Source organism: Hemitrygon akajei, chromosome 9 (genome assembly GCF_048418815.1).
Source record: "Hemitrygon akajei chromosome 9, sHemAka1.3, whole genome shotgun sequence".
In the NCBI taxonomy this organism is placed as follows: Eukaryota; Metazoa; Chordata; class Chondrichthyes; order Myliobatiformes; family Dasyatidae; genus Hemitrygon; species Hemitrygon akajei.
This window is the reverse complement of record NC_133132.1, coordinates 52,083,507-52,100,858: the sequence shown is the minus strand read 5'-3', so window position 1 is coordinate 52,100,858 and position 17,352 is coordinate 52,083,507. Positions and strand designations below refer to the sequence as shown.

Sequence of the window (17,352 nt, the reverse complement as noted above, 5' to 3'; positions counted from 1 at the left end):
TTTGTTTTAACTAACATTACCACTAGTAGGTTGCCTACAACCAGTAGAATGGAGGCCACCATTGACCAGCAACTTACTTGGACCAGCCACATACATATTTTGGCAACAAGGGAAATTCCGAAGCTGAATATCATGTGATGAACTCATCTCGAACTAAAATTATTTTGTTGTCTGTAATTCATATTGGGAGTGGATTTGCATATCCCCACCTGTTTGAATAAGTGCAGCTCCAACAGCACTCAAGATCACAGTTCAATTCAAGGCAAAGCAGCCTATTGATTCATACCTTATCTACCACACTCAGCATCCATTCCCTCACCAATGGAGCGCTGCGGTGCTCCCCCAAAAGTTCATTCAACTGCACGTCCCAAATCCGCAACTTCTAATGCTAAATGGGACAAAGACAGTAAGTGGATGATAAAGCCACCATGAGCAAACTCCCATTGAAGATGCATATTATCCTGACAAGGTAACCTCAAAATGTCATTGAATATTCATGTGGGGAAAATAGCTTGCTAAGCTGCTGTGAAAGAGATGGAATCAATATCACAAAATGCATGAGCACCTGTGGTGAAAATAGTTTTGATATTCTCTAAGAAAGCCTTTCACAGGACCTTTGTTACTGGGACTGCAGGTCTTAAACTATAACAGAGAGTAGATAAGCTGAAGAGTTTCCCCTGGAGCGAATGGATCTGAGGGGTCACCTTAAAGGTTTATAAAATCATAAAGTGTATAGATAGGGTGAATAGTCACAATCTTTTCCCCAGGTTGGGGGGGGGGGTTCTAAAACTTGAGGACATAGGTTTAAGGTGAGTGGGGAACGATTTAAAGGGGATGTGAGGATCAAATTTTTCGCACAAATGGTGGTGGGTATGTAGAGTGATATCTAATATCTATTTAAAGGAAATGTTTTCAGTTTCTTTGATTTGGAAATATTTTGAGGGATTGAAAACTAGGTAGAGGGATATGGACCAACACAAATGGGACCTACTAAGGTAGGCATCTCAGGATGGATGAGTTGGGCCAAAGGGCCTGTTTCTATTATGTGTAACTCTGTTACTTAATGACACCACATGAGAGGCTATAAGCCCCTGTATAGATTAATTACATCCTGTGCATTTCATCCATTTACAAAATATGTTACTAATTCTGTTGCTTATCAGGCATGATGGTCTCTTTGAAATCAGATTTGGTTCTTTATCCTACTTCCTCTTTAGCAGTATACCCCACTGCAAGCCATGAACAGCATGTATTAAACCAGCAGCCTTGAGCAGTTTTGCACATGAGGTGATACACAGCAGTCTTTTAACAGATGAAATTTGACACTGAGAAATTTGAGATTTTTAACCTGGTAGCTTTTAATACCTCCTATACAGGAGGGAGGAAATGAACAAAATACCATCAGTGGTTCATAATCTATTATTCATAGAAATACAGTAATTGTCATTGGATCATATTTTAATATCCCATTGTTTGCTAAACACGGCATTGTTCTTGATTCTTTCTTTAGACTTTGGCGAGAGGATTAATTATGTGGGATGAAATAAAGCCAAGTCCAGCATGGATTAATAGCAACGTACCCCCAGTAAGTACTTCCTATCATTTAATATTTATTTTTATACACTTTCACTTACTTATTCCAGAAACTTTGCAGGGATTTTTTATATCTCCTCAAATCCCTGCCATTGTGAGCTCAATAAAGATTTCCAGTTTAATGTCGCATTTTCTTAAGAGTTCCCATTGTAGCTACTTTAAATACAGGGCACCAGAAATATTAGACATGCAGCTCTGTAAGGTATTTTTGTTCTTTTTTAAAAGAGGGAATTTGCATTCAGATAACATTTTTCATATTGGTTGCCCAGTGCAGAATTGGCAACCACTGATTTGAATGCATTATATAAATGACACTCACATACAGCTAAGCAGTACATGAAGATGTAAGCTACTCACATTGGATTTTGTATTGCTCTGGAAGGTTACAAATGGGAGCAAGTCATGATGTTACAACATGTATCCGGTGCTATTCTGTTGACTTCTTAACTGATTGATCACGTCACTGGAGTAAATCTTTTCTTAATTATCCGATTTTTGGAATCTGGACTTCACTGGTGAAGTTGTACCCTTGAGAAGTGGTAGTGAGCTGAGCACCTTCAACTGTTACATTTCTTATGGCAAAGGTGCTCACACAGGGGTGTTAATGTGGGAGTTCCAGTGTTTAAACTTAGCGATGGTGAAGAACCTGTGGTATTTTTCCAAGTTATAATGACTTGAGACTCAGAGTGAACAAACCTTTAGAGTGTGGAGTTAGTACGCTCGCCCCATGATTGCGTGGGCTTTCCTCCCACAGTCCTACCAGTTGGTAGGTTGATCGGTCATTGTAAATTGTCCCTTGATTAAGCTAGGGTTAAATCGGTGTTTGCTGGGCGACCTGGCTCAAAGGGCCTATTCTGCGCTGTTTCTCAATAAATAAATAATAAAATAACTCTATCAAGCTGGCTGCATAACCCTGGATGGTGTTAAGTTTCCTTAGTGAAGTTAGAGCTGCCCCCACCCTGGTATAGAGAGTACTCCATCGTACTCCTGACTTGTGCCTTATAAATGGTGGAAAGGATTTGAGTTGCAGGACGATGAGGCCGTCCAGCCACTGATCTGCTCTGATAGCCACTATATTTATATAGCTTGTCCATTTGCTTTTCTGGTCGGTAGTGATATTGATGTTGGGAGATCCAACAATTGTGTATCGGTGGTGGGAATGGGGGGTGGGTTGGACTCGCTGTTGTTCGTGATGGTCATTACCTTGCAGCTTCATGACATGTTATTTACCACAACGCCAAAATGTTGTCCCACTTCCAGTGGTCAATGTGTTCATTATTTTTACTGGAACTATTATGGTGTTAAGTTCCTAGCTGCGATTGTGTTTTTTTGTAGTGTTCCTTTAGGGGGTCATGATTTAGGAAGTCTGTAGACACCTGGGACGTGTTATGTTCTTGATTAATTGGTGAATAATAACATATACCATTGGGAATGGGTGTTGGGGAGGGTAAGGAGCAAGATAGATTGACAATAACTTCATATATCAGCCTAAAAACAAGGAGGGATCTGGTCACATCTTTGAGTGGTCTTCACTGAGGAGGAAGAAAGCTGAGAAGAGGTCATGTGAAGCCAATAAAATTCTCATAAAGTATGAGAGTGCAAAGTAGAAATGTTTGGCCTGAATTTTGTGGCTATTAATGAATGAACACCACCAAACAATGTTAATCTTACATACATCCAAATATTTAATATCGCTTTTACACTGAACCTGGGATTAGAAATCCCATTTCATTGTCCTCCATAGGTGATCTGTGCTCTGTGAGAAGGGTGCATCAAACTGCTCTGCTTAGAACTTTGCCTTCTGAAAAGTAGCAAAAGATATAATATTTGATCTGTATACTATATTCAAATCCAAAATTTGATTCCATTAGAATGTTAGGAAATGCTGTTATATATTTAATGCTCTGGTCCAATGTTGAATTTCTCCCCCATCAGCAGAGCAGAATTTTTTTAACCCTTTAAAGTGGCAGACATCAAAAAGCAAAGCAAAGGTAGCGGAAATCGGGAAATCCTGGAAGTACTGAGCAGGTCAAGCAGCCTTTGAGAAGAGCGATAAAAAAGAATGAAGTTTCAAGTAACTGACTTTACATCAGAATTCGTGAAAGATCATTGACTGCAGTCAAAGTTCTGTTTCTCTCTCCGCAAATGCTATCTAGTCTGCTGAGTATTTCATGAGGTCTGTGTTTTATTTTATTGTGGGTTACAGAGTCATAGTTACAAAGCTCAGTAAGTGGTCCTTATCAACCAAAATGTCTATCCAAGATAGTCCCTACATAAATCAATGTTAAATAATGTATAAAAAGCAAATTCGAAAGGAAAAGGAAGATGGGATTGAAAAAGAAAAGAAACAGGACAAGATTTTTTTTTAAATATATTATTTGAAGTTTTTGAAATATCCAACTGAAAAATTGGAAAAAAAGAGACCTCTTTTATATTAATTTATACCATTAATGTCAAAGATGGTTTGCCTGCAATAATGTGATCAAGCCTGCTTAAAATTCATGAGAGTAGACAGGATATAACGTGCTCTGTGGGTTATCATTTGGCTGTCCTTTAAATTGTTCATTGTACTTGTGTTAAGTCTCAAGATAAGTTGCAATGTAGCTTCTCGAAGAGCTAACAAACTTAGGTAACATGCTCCCCAAATTCTGTATATAGTAGTGCTATGAATTGGTATTCAGTTTACTCTTAAACGGTTGCATGTGTCAGCAACTTCACCAATAGCTAGGTCACAAAAAATCAAGCCCCTTGAGTAAGCGATTTCATTGATACTGAACTAAAAGTAAACTGTGCACCTCATCGGAATCAAGAAAGCCTCATGAGAGAGTGAAAGAGATAAATTGACTGAACATTTTATTCTGAAACCTTTCATCTGAAGGAATGATTTGTTCAGTTTATTAATATGTGCTTTTCTTGCCTCTCTAACTAGACATTGTCAACATCTGACTCCCCTGTGATAATTGATAGTCTAGAGCAAGAGATTCTACAAAATGTGCTGAAAGCTGTGACTGTTATTGCTCAGTTCTCCCTGCCTGCAAGTTCAATTCAGTGTGCATGAATCATTTTATTTTTGCAACTGAAGTACGTTGTCCATCTGAGGTACCTTTGCGGTTTGTTTCACAGTGTGGCCCACAAACATCTGAACAGTCATCCAGTAAATGATGATGGACAGTGTGTTTTAATGTGACATTCTAAACCGTGATGATACAAACTGCAACTATGCTTCTGCAATGTGCAGTCGGACCTCCTATTAACTGACTGTTAAAACGTTTTCACTATTAGTTGGAGGTGAATTGAGAGAATATTTCTGTTGTTATCTCAATGAAAAAAAGACTTGAAAATCTTCCTCATTCACTGTTGTTATCTTGGTGTGAATGTGCTTCATTGGGCACATCTTTACTAAATTTTGGCATAACAGCAATATTTTGATCATTGTTTGCAGCTCAGCTTGTCTCTGTGGAACTTATGAAGCCTAGTTGCCGCAGAGCATATACCAGTACTCACTGAGGGGAGGTTGAGCAGCTTCAAGATCCTGAGTGTCAGCATCTCAAAGGGTCTATTCTGGGCCCAACATATCAATGCGGTCATGACGAAAGCATGCCAGAGGCTCTACTTCATTAGGTGCTTGAAGAAATTTGGAATGTCACCAAAGATTCTTACAAATTTCTATGGCTATATGATAGACAGTGCTCTGACTGTTGTATGACAGCCTGCAGTAGGGCATCCAATGCGTAGGATCACAGGATATTGCAGAGGATTATAGATGCAACAGCACCATCACAGATACAACTCTCCCCACCAATGGGGACATCTTCAAGAGGATAGTATCCATTCTTAAAGACCCTTACTATCCAGATCATGCCCTGTTCTCGTTACTGCCAACGGGGAGGAGGCGCAGTAGCATATAGATCCGCAATCTACAATGCAGGAACGGCTGCTTTTCCTCCGCCATCAAATTTCTAAAGAGGTAGAAGGAACAGGAACTTGAAGAGCCGTGCTCAACAATTTAGGAACAGCTTCTTCCCCGCTGCCACTAGATTTCTGACATTGTTCTGAGGGTCATTGTTATGACCTTGTACCTTATTGTCTGCCTGCACTGCACAATCTGTTATTGTTTTCCCTTGTGCTATCTCAATGTACTGTTGCAATGAAATAATCTGTATGAATGAGGTGCAAAACAAAGTTTTTCACTGTACCTCAGTATTTGACTGAGAAGGGAAGGAGAAGAGAAGGGGCGAGCAGTGATGATAGGGGATTCATTGATTAGGGGAACAGACAGAAGATTCTGTGGCTGAGAACAAGATTCTCAGTTGGTAATAGCATAATGACGAGAAAATCTGCAGAGGTTGGGAATCCAAGCAACACACACAAAATGCTGGAGGAATTCAGCAGGCCAGGTACCATCTATGGATAAGAATAAACAGTCAACGTTTTGGACCGAAATCCTTCTTCAGGACCCATGATAACTAATGAAGAATCTCGGCCTGAAACAGCGACTGTTTTCTCTTTTTCATAAATGCTGCCCGGCCTGCTGAGTTCCTCCAGCATTTTGTGCGTGTTGCTTGGTTGGTGTGTTGCCTCCCAGGTACTAAGATCAGGGACATTTCAAAACGAGTTCATAGCATTCTTAAGGGGGAGGGGGAGCTGTCAGCAAGGAAGAGTAACAAGGTCCTGTAAAGGGAGTTCAGGGAGTTAGGTGCTAAGTTAAAGGACAGGACCTCCAAGGTGATGATCTCAAGATTGCTACCCATGCCATGTGCAAGTGAGGCTAGAAATAGGATGGTAATGCAGTTTAACACGTGGCGAAGCAGATGGTGGAAGAGTGAGGGCTTCAGGTTTTTGGATCATTGGGCTCTCTTTCAGGGAAGGTAGAATACGCACAAGCAGTACAGTTTGCAACTGAACTGGAGGGGAAGCCGTACCCTTGCAGGAAAGTTTGTAGGAGTGAACATCACCAATAACCGGTCCTGGCCCAACCCTGTTGATGTCACTGGAGGAAAGCTCATCAATGCCTCTACTTTTCAGGAGGCTAAAGAAATTTGGCAAGTCCCTATTGACGCACCATAGAAATAATTCTATCTGGATGCATAACAGCTTGGAATGGCAACTGCCCTGCACGTGACCACAAGGAACCGCACACAGTTATGGGCACAGCTCAGCCCATTACAAAAGCCAGCCTCCCCTCTAGGGACTGTCTGTACTTCCCACTGCCTCAGTAAAGCAGCCAGTGTAATGAAAGGCCACACCCACCCCGGACTTGATCTCTTCTCCCCTTTTCCATCAGGCAGACCTGAAAGCACGTGCCACCAGGCTCAAGGACAGCTTCTATCCTGCCATTTTCAGTCTTTGAACAAACCTCTTATATATAAAATGGGCTCTTGACCTCACAGTATACCTTGTTAAGATCTTGCAGCTTATTATTAACCTGCACTTCTCTTTCTTTGTAGCTTTTACACTTTATTCTGCAGGTTATTGTTTTACATTATTTTACCTGAATGCACTGTGTAATGATTTGATCTGTATGAACAATATTCAAGACAAGATTTTCACTGTATCTTGGTACATGTGACAATAATAAACCGATGCCAAAACCAATTCTAATTCCATTGTTTCCTTCACCCTTGGTTACGATGCTTCCACCAGGCAAACTGTGCCTTCTGCTTTATCACTACAAAAAGATCATTCCCTGCATCCCCTTGGCTCACACCTCGGCTATTGTCAACAAGTCCTTCCCTTCTCTTGGCTCTTTCCTGTGCACTGTCTGCCCCATTCCTGTTTCAGTCATTCTGTTTTTGAACTAGGACACCGTTAACATTTAGCTCAAAGATTAGTTTATCTTCCAACCAGAAACGTTGCATTCCTGTGGGCACGGGGCTGAGCATAACAATTGCAGGTAATGATTCTTCAGTTCCCTATTACATTTTTCCAGATTTAACCTCTGTTTCTTGTCCAAATGATCATCTTCTGCTGCTTTGAACCATCATTCCATTTGTCATTTAAAATTTTCTGCTTTCCACGTGATCACAGCTCCTCGGCAGAGATTGTTAAGAGCACCAAATTTCTTGGTGTTCACCTGGTGGAGAATCTCACCTAGGCAGCTCCCTAGCAAAGAAAGCCCAGCAGCGTCTCTACTTTCTGTGAAGGCTGAGGGAAGTCCATCTCCCACCCCCCATCCTCATCACATTCTACAGGGGTTGCATTGAGAGCATCCTGAGCAGCTGCATCACTGCCTGGTTCGGAAATTGCACCATCTCGGATCGCAAGACCCTGCAGTGGATAGTGAGGTCAGCTGAGAAGATCATCGGGGTCTCTCTTCCTGCCATCACGGACATTTACACTACACGCTGCATCTGCAAAGCAAACAGCATTATGAAGGACCCCACGCACCCCTCATACAAACTCTTCTCCCTCCTGCTGACTGGGAAAAGGCACCGAAGCATTCGGGCTCTCACGACCAGACTATGTAACAGTTTCTTCCCCCAAGCTATCAGACTCCTCAATACCCAGAGCTTGGACTGACACCCTGCCCTACTGTCCTGTTTATTATTTATTGTAATGCCTGCACTGTTTTGTGCACTTTATGCAGTCCTGTGTAGGTCGGTGGTCTAGTGTAGTAGTTGTGTGTGTTTATTTTGCTCTGTGTTGTTTTTTATGTAGTTCAGTCTAGTTTTTGTGCTGTGTCATGTAACACCATGGTCCTGAAAAACATTGTCTCATTTTTACTATGTACTGTACCAGCAGTTATGGTCGAAATGACAATAAAAGTGACTTGACTTGACTTGATGAGCCTTCCCTGTTGTTCCCCATCCTCTTCCTTTTCCTCGTGTTGAAACTTCACCCGGTTCTGTGCAAGGTCACTGAAACACTGCTGTTTCTCTCCCTGTAAACGCTGAATCCAACACACTGTTTCCAACATTTTCTCTTTTTCCCCCCCAATTCACAGAGTACTGAATTAATGAATCTAACTTGGGTCAGGACCTCTGGTTATGACTGAGTTGCATTCAAGTTGAGAGCTTTAGACCTGAGGATCAAATAGTTAAAAAAAAAAGCTGTCAAACTGTTCGAACTGAGGAGCTGTTTTGAGGCTTGTTTATGGTTAATCTCCTAGTGATTTGTGTGCCTGTGTGTTTATATGAGTAATATAAACATCCCTCCATGGGTGGCAAGTCATGCAGTTCATATCATCTCTGTAAATCCCCAGGTTCATATTGATGTAGTGCAGATAACTAAATCAAGAATTTGGAATTGTTCCAAATGCAATTAATTTCAGATGTTTGACTGAGTCCTCCTGCAGACCTGCAACTACGTGATTCTAACGCCTTGTATTTAGTGGCTCTATCCTTGGTGGCTCCATCTTCAGCTGCCAAGGACCTAAGCTATCAAATTTGTTCCCTTTCATTCAGATGCTCCTTAAAGCTCATCTCCACGACCAAGCTTCCTACCATGAACTGGAAACATTTTCAGTTTTTTGAATAGATTGTCACCAACAAGGCCAGCGTTCGTTGTCACAGTTGCCCTTGAGGTGGTGTTGATGAGCCATGTTCTTGAACCACTGCAGTCCTTCTGGTTGTGGTATTCCCATGGTATGTTATGTAAGAAGTTCCAGTAGTTGGGCCCAATGGCAGTGAGGAAGCAGTGATGTGTTGCCATGTCAAGAAGGTGTCCAACTTGGGAGGAAATCTAAGCACCACACACAGGTTGCTGGAAGAACTTAGCAGGCCAGGCAGGACAGAGCAAAAAGACAACGCTTCAGGCCGAGATCCTTCACTAGGACTGGAAACCTGTAGGTGTTGGCGTTACTGTCCATTTGCTGCCCGTAATCTTTTAAGTGGCAAAACTGGCGGAATTTGAAGGTGCTATCAGTCCAAGTTACTAACTGCATTTTGTATAATGTATATATTGCTGCCACCGTGTACCAGTTGTGGAAAGAATAAATGCTTAGTACACCCTACCCGTTAACAAACTCAATAAACATCTTACAAGTTTGAAGCACATTTAACAGGAGAATGTCTTAAGGTCCTTCATAGGAGTGTTACAAGACAAACTTTAGTTCTGAGATATCAGGGCAGAATTTGTCGGAGGGTATTAATAGTGGGGGTACATGGTGCTGATAATAACATTGAATGCCAAGAACAGATAATTAGATTTTGTCCTGTAGGAGATGGGCATTGGTTGGCACATTTTTGGCGAGAATGTTACTCAGTACTTATCAGCCCAAGCCTCAGTATTGTCTGGGACTTGCTGCTTGTAGGTATAGGCTGCTTCTTTTGCTGAGGAGTTAGGAATAGAGTTGAACATTCTACGCTCATCAGATTACGTGCCCTACTACTCTGTCATTATGAAGGAAGGAGGGGTGTTGATGAAGGAGCTGAGGAAACTATCCAGAACTCCTGGAGTGAAATCATGGGCCTGGGTTGATTAACCTTCAACAATCACAGCCATCTTCCTTTGTGTGAAATGTGACTGCAGACATTTGAATGCTTTCACTCTGATGCCTATTAACTTTAAAAGAAAAGATTTAAAAGAAGCCTTTAAAGCACACTCTGTCAAATTCTGCAAGAGATGTCATGGGCTGGCTACACTGAAAGGTTCTGTGTTACTGGTAAATAACTATGGAATATTCTGATGTCCTGAAGATTGTTACAGAAGCGCAAGCTCTTCACTAGTTTGGATGTGTAAAGAGGAATACAGCATAATTATCAGATGTGATCTCTCTATTGTGTGATTTGAGTCAAGTACTCGATCATGAAAGGATGGTTTAGATCTCCAGGCTGCTGTCTACCTTTGCTGTGATGTTGTTGAGTATCACTTCTTTTGTTCAAGGTGTAGAACATCCTGGAGAATATTTCATCTTCCCCGCCCCCATTGTTTCTTTCTGGTGATCTTACTGATGAATGAAAAATATTGGTGTTCTCGTTCTCTCTCTCTCTCTCTCTCTCTCGTGTTCTCTCTCTCTCCTCCCCCTCTCTCCCTCTCCCCCTCCCCCTCTCTCCCTCTCCCCCTCCCCCTCTCTCCCTCTCCCTCCCTCCTGCTCTCTCTTCCCCTCTCTCTCTCCCCCTCTCTCTCTCTCTCCCTCTCTCTTCTCCCCCTGTCTCTCTCTCCCCCCCCCCCTGCACTTGTACAGAATTAAATTGATCTTGCTGAATTCTGTGCATTGTCTGAATAGATTACAAGAGACTTGGCAAGATAGATGTTCAAAATGGAACCGAGAAGTAAAGGGACAGTTTCTGAATACCGACTCATTTATTGAAGATGGTAATGAGAAATTCCTCTTCATGAGGTCATGAATCTTCGGAATTTCTAATCCAAGAGAACTGTAGAGGTTGAAGGAATTGAATATGTTAAAACAGTTGATAGAAAATATTTTAGTTAATATTAGAATCTTGGGCAAACAGGCAATAGAGTGGATTTAGGGCAAAGATTATATAAGCCTTAACAGTATTGAATGGTGGATCAAGCTCAAGATGGCTTGTTCTTATTGCTTATGTCCATCCTGTTTAAGATACATTTCTTTGGTTTGATACTTACATTTTCTTCTGAGGTTTATCTTAACAAGTAGTGCTTACTTGGCATCACACTTAATGTGCTTTAAATAAAGCATGAACATAAAGCAATGTCTGTTAAGTATTTTGTCCTTTTAACTTTCCTAAGTTACTTTTGGTCTTTATCCCTTTTCTCAAGCACTTAAATTCTCTCTGCATTTTTCTTTCTTTCACTTTCAACTACTTTCTCGAGTGCACTCTCATTTTCTTTCCATTTCCCTGCTGTAAGAGCAATAGGTGCGGTAGTCAGAACGGCTGCTTCAATCAGATCGGCCATTCACTGAAGTCATGCTTAGTATGGTCGTCACCTTTCCTGTCTGTTCCCTTGACTCTTGTCATTCTGAAGCACCCTAAACCAACCCACAATGAGAAAGATTATTATAACAGCCACTGGCCGTCACCAGTTATGGAGTCAGAGTCATTGTCATGGAGTTTTACAGCATGGAATCAGGCCCTTCATTCCAACTCATCAATGCCGACCAAGATGTCTCCGCAATTCTCATTTGCCTGTGTTTGGCCCGTTTCCCTCTTGAACTTTTCTATCCATGTGCCTATCCGAGCAGGCATGCGAGAGTGAGATAGATCAGTTGGTTCAGTGGTGTCACAACAACCACCTTCCATCAGCAAAATCAAGGAATCAATTGTGGACTGTAGGAAGGGGAAGTTTTGAGAACACACATCAGAGAGGTCAGTGTTAGAAAGGGTGAGCATCTTCAAGTTCCTGGGCACCAGCATCTCGGAGGATCTTTCCTGGGCCGAGCACATTGATGTAGTCATGAAGAAAGCACACCAGCGGCTCTACTTCTTTAAGAGCTTGAGAAGAATCAGTATGTCTCCAAAGACTTAGAAATGTTTATGGATGTCTGATGGAGAGCATTCTGGCTAGTTGCATTGTAGCTTGGTTTGGAAGCTCCAATGCGTAGGAGCACAGGAAACTACAAAGGGTTGTAGACAGACACAACCCTCCCCACCATCAAGGTCATCCTCAAGAGGTGGTGCTTCAAGAAGGTAGCATCCATTACTAAGAGCTCTCACCATCCATGCCTCTTCCCCTCCGCCATCATATTTCTGAACAGTTCATGAACTACCTTATTATTCTTTATTTGTGACTATTCATTTAATTTTGAATATTGCACTACTGCACGCAGAGCAGCAGATTTCATGTTAGATAATTCAGTGCTGCTAATTCTGATTCTCATTCTAATTGTGCCCACACTTGCAGCTTCTTCTGTTTGCTGGCAGCTGTTTTTGTTTTGCTGGGAGATTTACTTCCTCAATCTAAAGCTTTTTCTTTTTTTTTAGCGCTTTTCATTTTTCTCTTGTCCTTCTTGCTCCCTCACTACCTTTTTCTCTCTCTCTCTACTTTCCCATCTTTTTCTATTCCCCCATTTTTGCCCCTTTCTCTTCCGTCCTACTTTCCTACACCCGCTCTGTCCACCCCTCCCTTCCTTACATGCTCCATCCCTCTCCCTGTTGGCTCAAGATGGCGCCAGAAAGCGGTGACTCTTCGTGTGCAGCTCTAATGGGAATCATCAAATATTCCTCTTTTGGGCTCCCACAGTCGCGGCCATGTGTACTTCAGTAAGCAACATTGTTTTAAGACGTTTAACATAATCTATCAATCCTCAAAATCAGTGGACAACAGACTGCAGACTCAGATCATGAGTGCAGTTCCCCTTTAAGAAAAGGGAAATGCAAAAAGTGTGCTGGGCTGCAAGTAAGATTGTAATGCAGGGTCTTTAGACCCCCACTCCCTACTATCTGCTGGCGAATGTATAGTGTCTGGACAATAAAATTGAAGACCTCTGAGCAAGATTGCAGTGCCAGAGGGGCATCAGTCTACTGAGTACTTTGTTCCACAGAAACGTGGCTCGCCCCCTCCATTTTGTTATAGCACTGCAGCCCGAGGGCTTCATCATCCACCGCGTGGACAGAACAGCTGAGTATCTTTAAGCTAGAGGAGGCGGAGTATGCTTCATGCTTAATTCATCATGGTTTACAGATCTGGCAGTTCTGTCTCGGTCCTTCTCATCTGACCTTCAACATCCAGTGGTCAAGTGAGATCCATTTTATCTGCCATTTTATTTTAAATAGGTGAGTTGCTAGCTTGGTGCTCAATCCAGCACGGATGGAAAGCATGCAAGGAGCCAGCTGGGTTCGATGCAGGGATCACTCATCTTGAAGTCCGGTGCTGATGCCACTGCACCACTGGCTATAAATGTACTTTGATAATAAATTTAAACTTTTAGAGACTTGTGATGTTCAATTGGAATGGGCAGAATTTCAAAGACTTTCTTCAAAATCTGATTTTATTAAGTGTTTGTTTTTTTCAACATTGATTCGATCTCAGAATATACTACTGTTCAGAAAAGTACTGTTTAGCATATCAAAATGTAAATTCCTAGCCAGCTGATTGAGCAGACAGCAGAATGGGTCTTCCTAGTTCAATGATTGTGCTAAATTGAAATTGTGTTGTGGGATGACAGTGCTTTATTTATGTCTTGAATTAATTCTTCATTGTTGTGCCTTTAATTTGTTTTATTTGTAGATTGTAAGGCAGAACAATACATCGTTAAATATAGTAGATGGGCAAACACCAGAAGATGTTGACTTACAAACCATGCGGTAAGCTTACCTTTAGGTGTTTTTTCTTTATTGGCCCATGTTGACATTACTATCCACCTCTAATTGTTCCTGAACCAAGCTAAGAGTCAACCTCACTGGTGGTATCTGGAATCACATACAGACCAGACTATTGTAAGGGTGGCAAATTTCATTGCCTGAAGACGTCAGTGAATCAGACAGCTTTTAATGGCATTCTGATAGCTTCATGCTCATGGTCATTAATGTATTTATTTGCATTTAAGTATCCTATGTGTGTGGAAAATTTTAGGCTGAAACCATGGTCCAGACCATTTGATTCCACTTTAGTAACTAAACTTGTACTGAACATGTAACATTTCAATCATTGAACACTTTGTCATTTCTGCAATACTGACAGAGTGCTATATTTTCAAAGGTCATGTCTTTTGGATGTCCAAAGGAAGGCCCATTTACTCTTCAGAGACCTGCTGGAACTATTTTGCAATCTGCTCATATCGCTAGAATAGTCCCATAGCCCATATCCCTTTTTGCCTTTCCTGTCCACTACTTGTAACTGTCCAAATAACTTTTAAATGTTGTTAATTGTAACTGCCCCAGGGAGTCATTCCAATATGCACACCATCCTCTGGATGAAAAAAACTGCTTCTCAGATTCCTGTTAAATTTCACCCCCTCACCTTAACCTCTAGCTCTTGATTCACCAACGTTCAGAAAAGGACTGTATACATTCACCCTCATGGTTTTATATATCATAAGAACATAAGAAATACGAGGGGTGATTGATAAGTTCGTGGCCTGAGGTAGAAGGAGTCAATTTTAGAAAACCTAGCACATTTATTTTTCAACATAGTCCCCTCCTACATTTACACACTTAGTCCAGCAGTCATGGAGCATACGGGTCTTGGACCTCCAGAAAGTGTCCACAGCAGGGGTGATTGATAAGGTCATGGCCTAAGGTAGAAGGAGATGAGTTATACAGCTCTTGTTATATGCACATGCAGTTCAACTCTTTGGGTGATTATGCAGAAAGTTTGAAGTTAATAACTCATCTCCTTCTACCTTAAGCCACAAACTTATCAATCACCCCGATGAGTTATTAACTTCAGACTTTCTGCATAATCAGTCAAAGAGTTGACCTGCATGTGCATGTAACGAGAGCTGTATAACTCATCTTCTTCCACCTTAGGCCATGAACTTATCAATCACCCATCTGTGGACACCTGGAGGTCCAAGATCCATATGCTCCACGACCGCTGGACTAAGTGTGTAAATGTAGGAGGGGACAATGTTGAAAAATAAATGTGCTAAGTTTTCTAAAATTGACTCCTTCTACCTGAGGACACGAACTTTTCAATCACTTCTCGTAGGAGCAGGGGTAGGCCATCTGGCCCATCGAGCCTGCTCCGCCATTCAATAAGATCATGGCTGATCTGGCCATGAACATATCTCCACCTACTTGCCTTTTCCCCATAACCCTTCATTCCCCTACTATGCAAAAATCTATCCAACCTTGTTTTAATTATATTTACTGAGGTAGCCTTCCCTGCTTCATTGGGTAGAGAATTCCACAGATTCACCACTCTCTGGGAAAAGCAGTTCCTCTTCTCCATCCTAAATCTACTTCCCTGAATCCTGAGGCTATGTCCCCTAGTTCTAGTCTCATCGACCAGTGGAAACAACTTTCCTGCTTCTATCTTATCTATCCCCTTCACAATTTTATATGTTTCTATAAGATCTCCTCTCATCCTTCTGAATTCCCAGGCGACTCAATCTCTCCTCATAGTCTGACCACTTCATCTCTGGAATCAACCTGGTGAACCTCCTCTGCACTGCCTTCAAAGCCAGTATATCCTTCCCCAAGTAAAGAGATCAGAACTGCACACAGGATTCCAGTTGTGGCCTCACCAGTACCCTGTACAGCTGCAGTATCCATGCTCTTAAATTCAATCCCTCTAACAATGTAGACAACATTCCATTTGCCCTCTTGACAGCCTGCTGCACCTGCAAACCAACCTTTTGTGATTCATGCACAAGCACTCCCAAGTCCCTCCGCAAAGCAGCATGCTGCAATTTTTTTACCATTTAAATAATCTGCACTCCCATTTTTACTTCCAAAGTGGATGACCTGGCATTTACCAACATTGTACTCCCTCTGCCAGACCCTTGCCCACTCACTTAACCTGTCTGTATCTCTCTACGGATTCTCCGTATCTTCTGCACATTTTGCTTTTCCACTCAATTTGGTGTCATCAGCAAACTTAGATACACTACGCTCTGTCACCTCTTCCAGATCGTCAATGTATATCATGAACAGTTGCAGACCCAGCACTGACCCCTGCGGCACACCACTCACCACTGATTGCCAACCAGAGAAACACCCATGTATCCCAACTCTCTGCTTTCTGTTAGTTAGCCAATCCTCTAGATAGATAGATAGATAGATACTTTATTCATCCCCATGGGGAAATTCAACATTTTTTCCAATGTCCCATACACTTGTTGTAGCAAAAACTCATTACATACAATACTTAACTCAGTAATAATATGATATGCATCTAAATCACTAACTCAAAAAGCATTAATAATAGCTTTAAAAAAGTTCTTAAGTCCTGGCAGTTGAATTGTAAAGCTCATGCTAGTACATCTCTATGCATCCTTATCTTATGGATAAGTCTTATGCGGCACCTTATCGAACAGCTTCTGGAAATCGAAGTAAATAATATCTGTTCTCCTCCATCCACTGCGCTCATTATATCCTCAAAGAGTTCCAGTAAGTTTGTCAAGCAGGAAGATCACTCCTCATTCTTCAGTAAACGAAGACCCATCTTGCTCAACTTCTCTCTGTAACCCAGTCCCTTGAGGCCTGGCAACATCCTCAAAAAGTGCTCTGCATTCTTTCCAACTTTCCTCTAGCCAGGTGACTGAACATAGTATTCCAAATGCAGCGTTACCAACATCTTGTAGAATAGCAATCCAACGTCCTATCTTCTATACTCAGTGTTCTAACTGATGAAGGCCAGCGTGCCAAAAGCTTTTTTCATCACCCTCGCTCCCTGTGACACCACTTTCAGGGAACCATGCGCTTGTGCTCCTAAGCGCCACTGTTCTGTCGCATTTCCCTGCAAAATTATTCACTCTGGAATTTCTACCCTCATTGGTCTTCTGACACTTAACTAAATTAATCTCTATGTGCCATTCCTTAGCCTACTTATCCAGCTTTATCAAGATTCCTTTGTAAATCTTGATAACCATCTTCAGTGTCAGCTGAATATTTTTAGTACACCTGTAAGTAGATCATTGAAAGATTGTTGGGACGTAGTTAAGTTCCATTTCTTGAGGTGGTTCTGCAGGGGCGGATGGAGCTGAGGTTCGGTCAGATTACTTGGAGGAGAGAGTTTCTGATATGATTAAACTACGTCAGTCTGACCTGAATGTATCGGAAAATGGTTTACAGTAGTGGAAGTCATGGTGTAAAAAAACAGAGTAGAGAAATGTCAACTGGCATTGTGAACTGACTACAAGATGAAAGATTTTGTTTTGAAGAAGGCACTGCAAATTTGATATGTTAAATCCAAAGCCCACATTATTTTCAGTTTCGGGCATAAGTGTGCATC

The 17,352-nt window shown here is 41.7% G+C and overlaps 1 protein-coding gene across 2 annotated transcripts in view; it reads left to right on the top strand.

Annotated features, from left to right (window-relative positions):
- anapc1 (anaphase promoting complex subunit 1) overlaps positions 1 to 17,352 on the top strand; it is a 231,177-nt gene that overhangs the window by 164,634 nt on the left and 49,191 nt on the right. For both annotated transcript variants that reach the window (XM_073055963.1, XM_073055962.1), the window contains 2 exons: positions 1,511 to 1,585; positions 13,684 to 13,760. In XM_073055963.1, the coding sequence (XP_072912064.1) occupies positions 1,511 to 1,585; positions 13,684 to 13,760 (152 nt within the window). The remainder of the gene's footprint in view (positions 1 to 1,510; positions 1,586 to 13,683; positions 13,761 to 17,352) is intronic.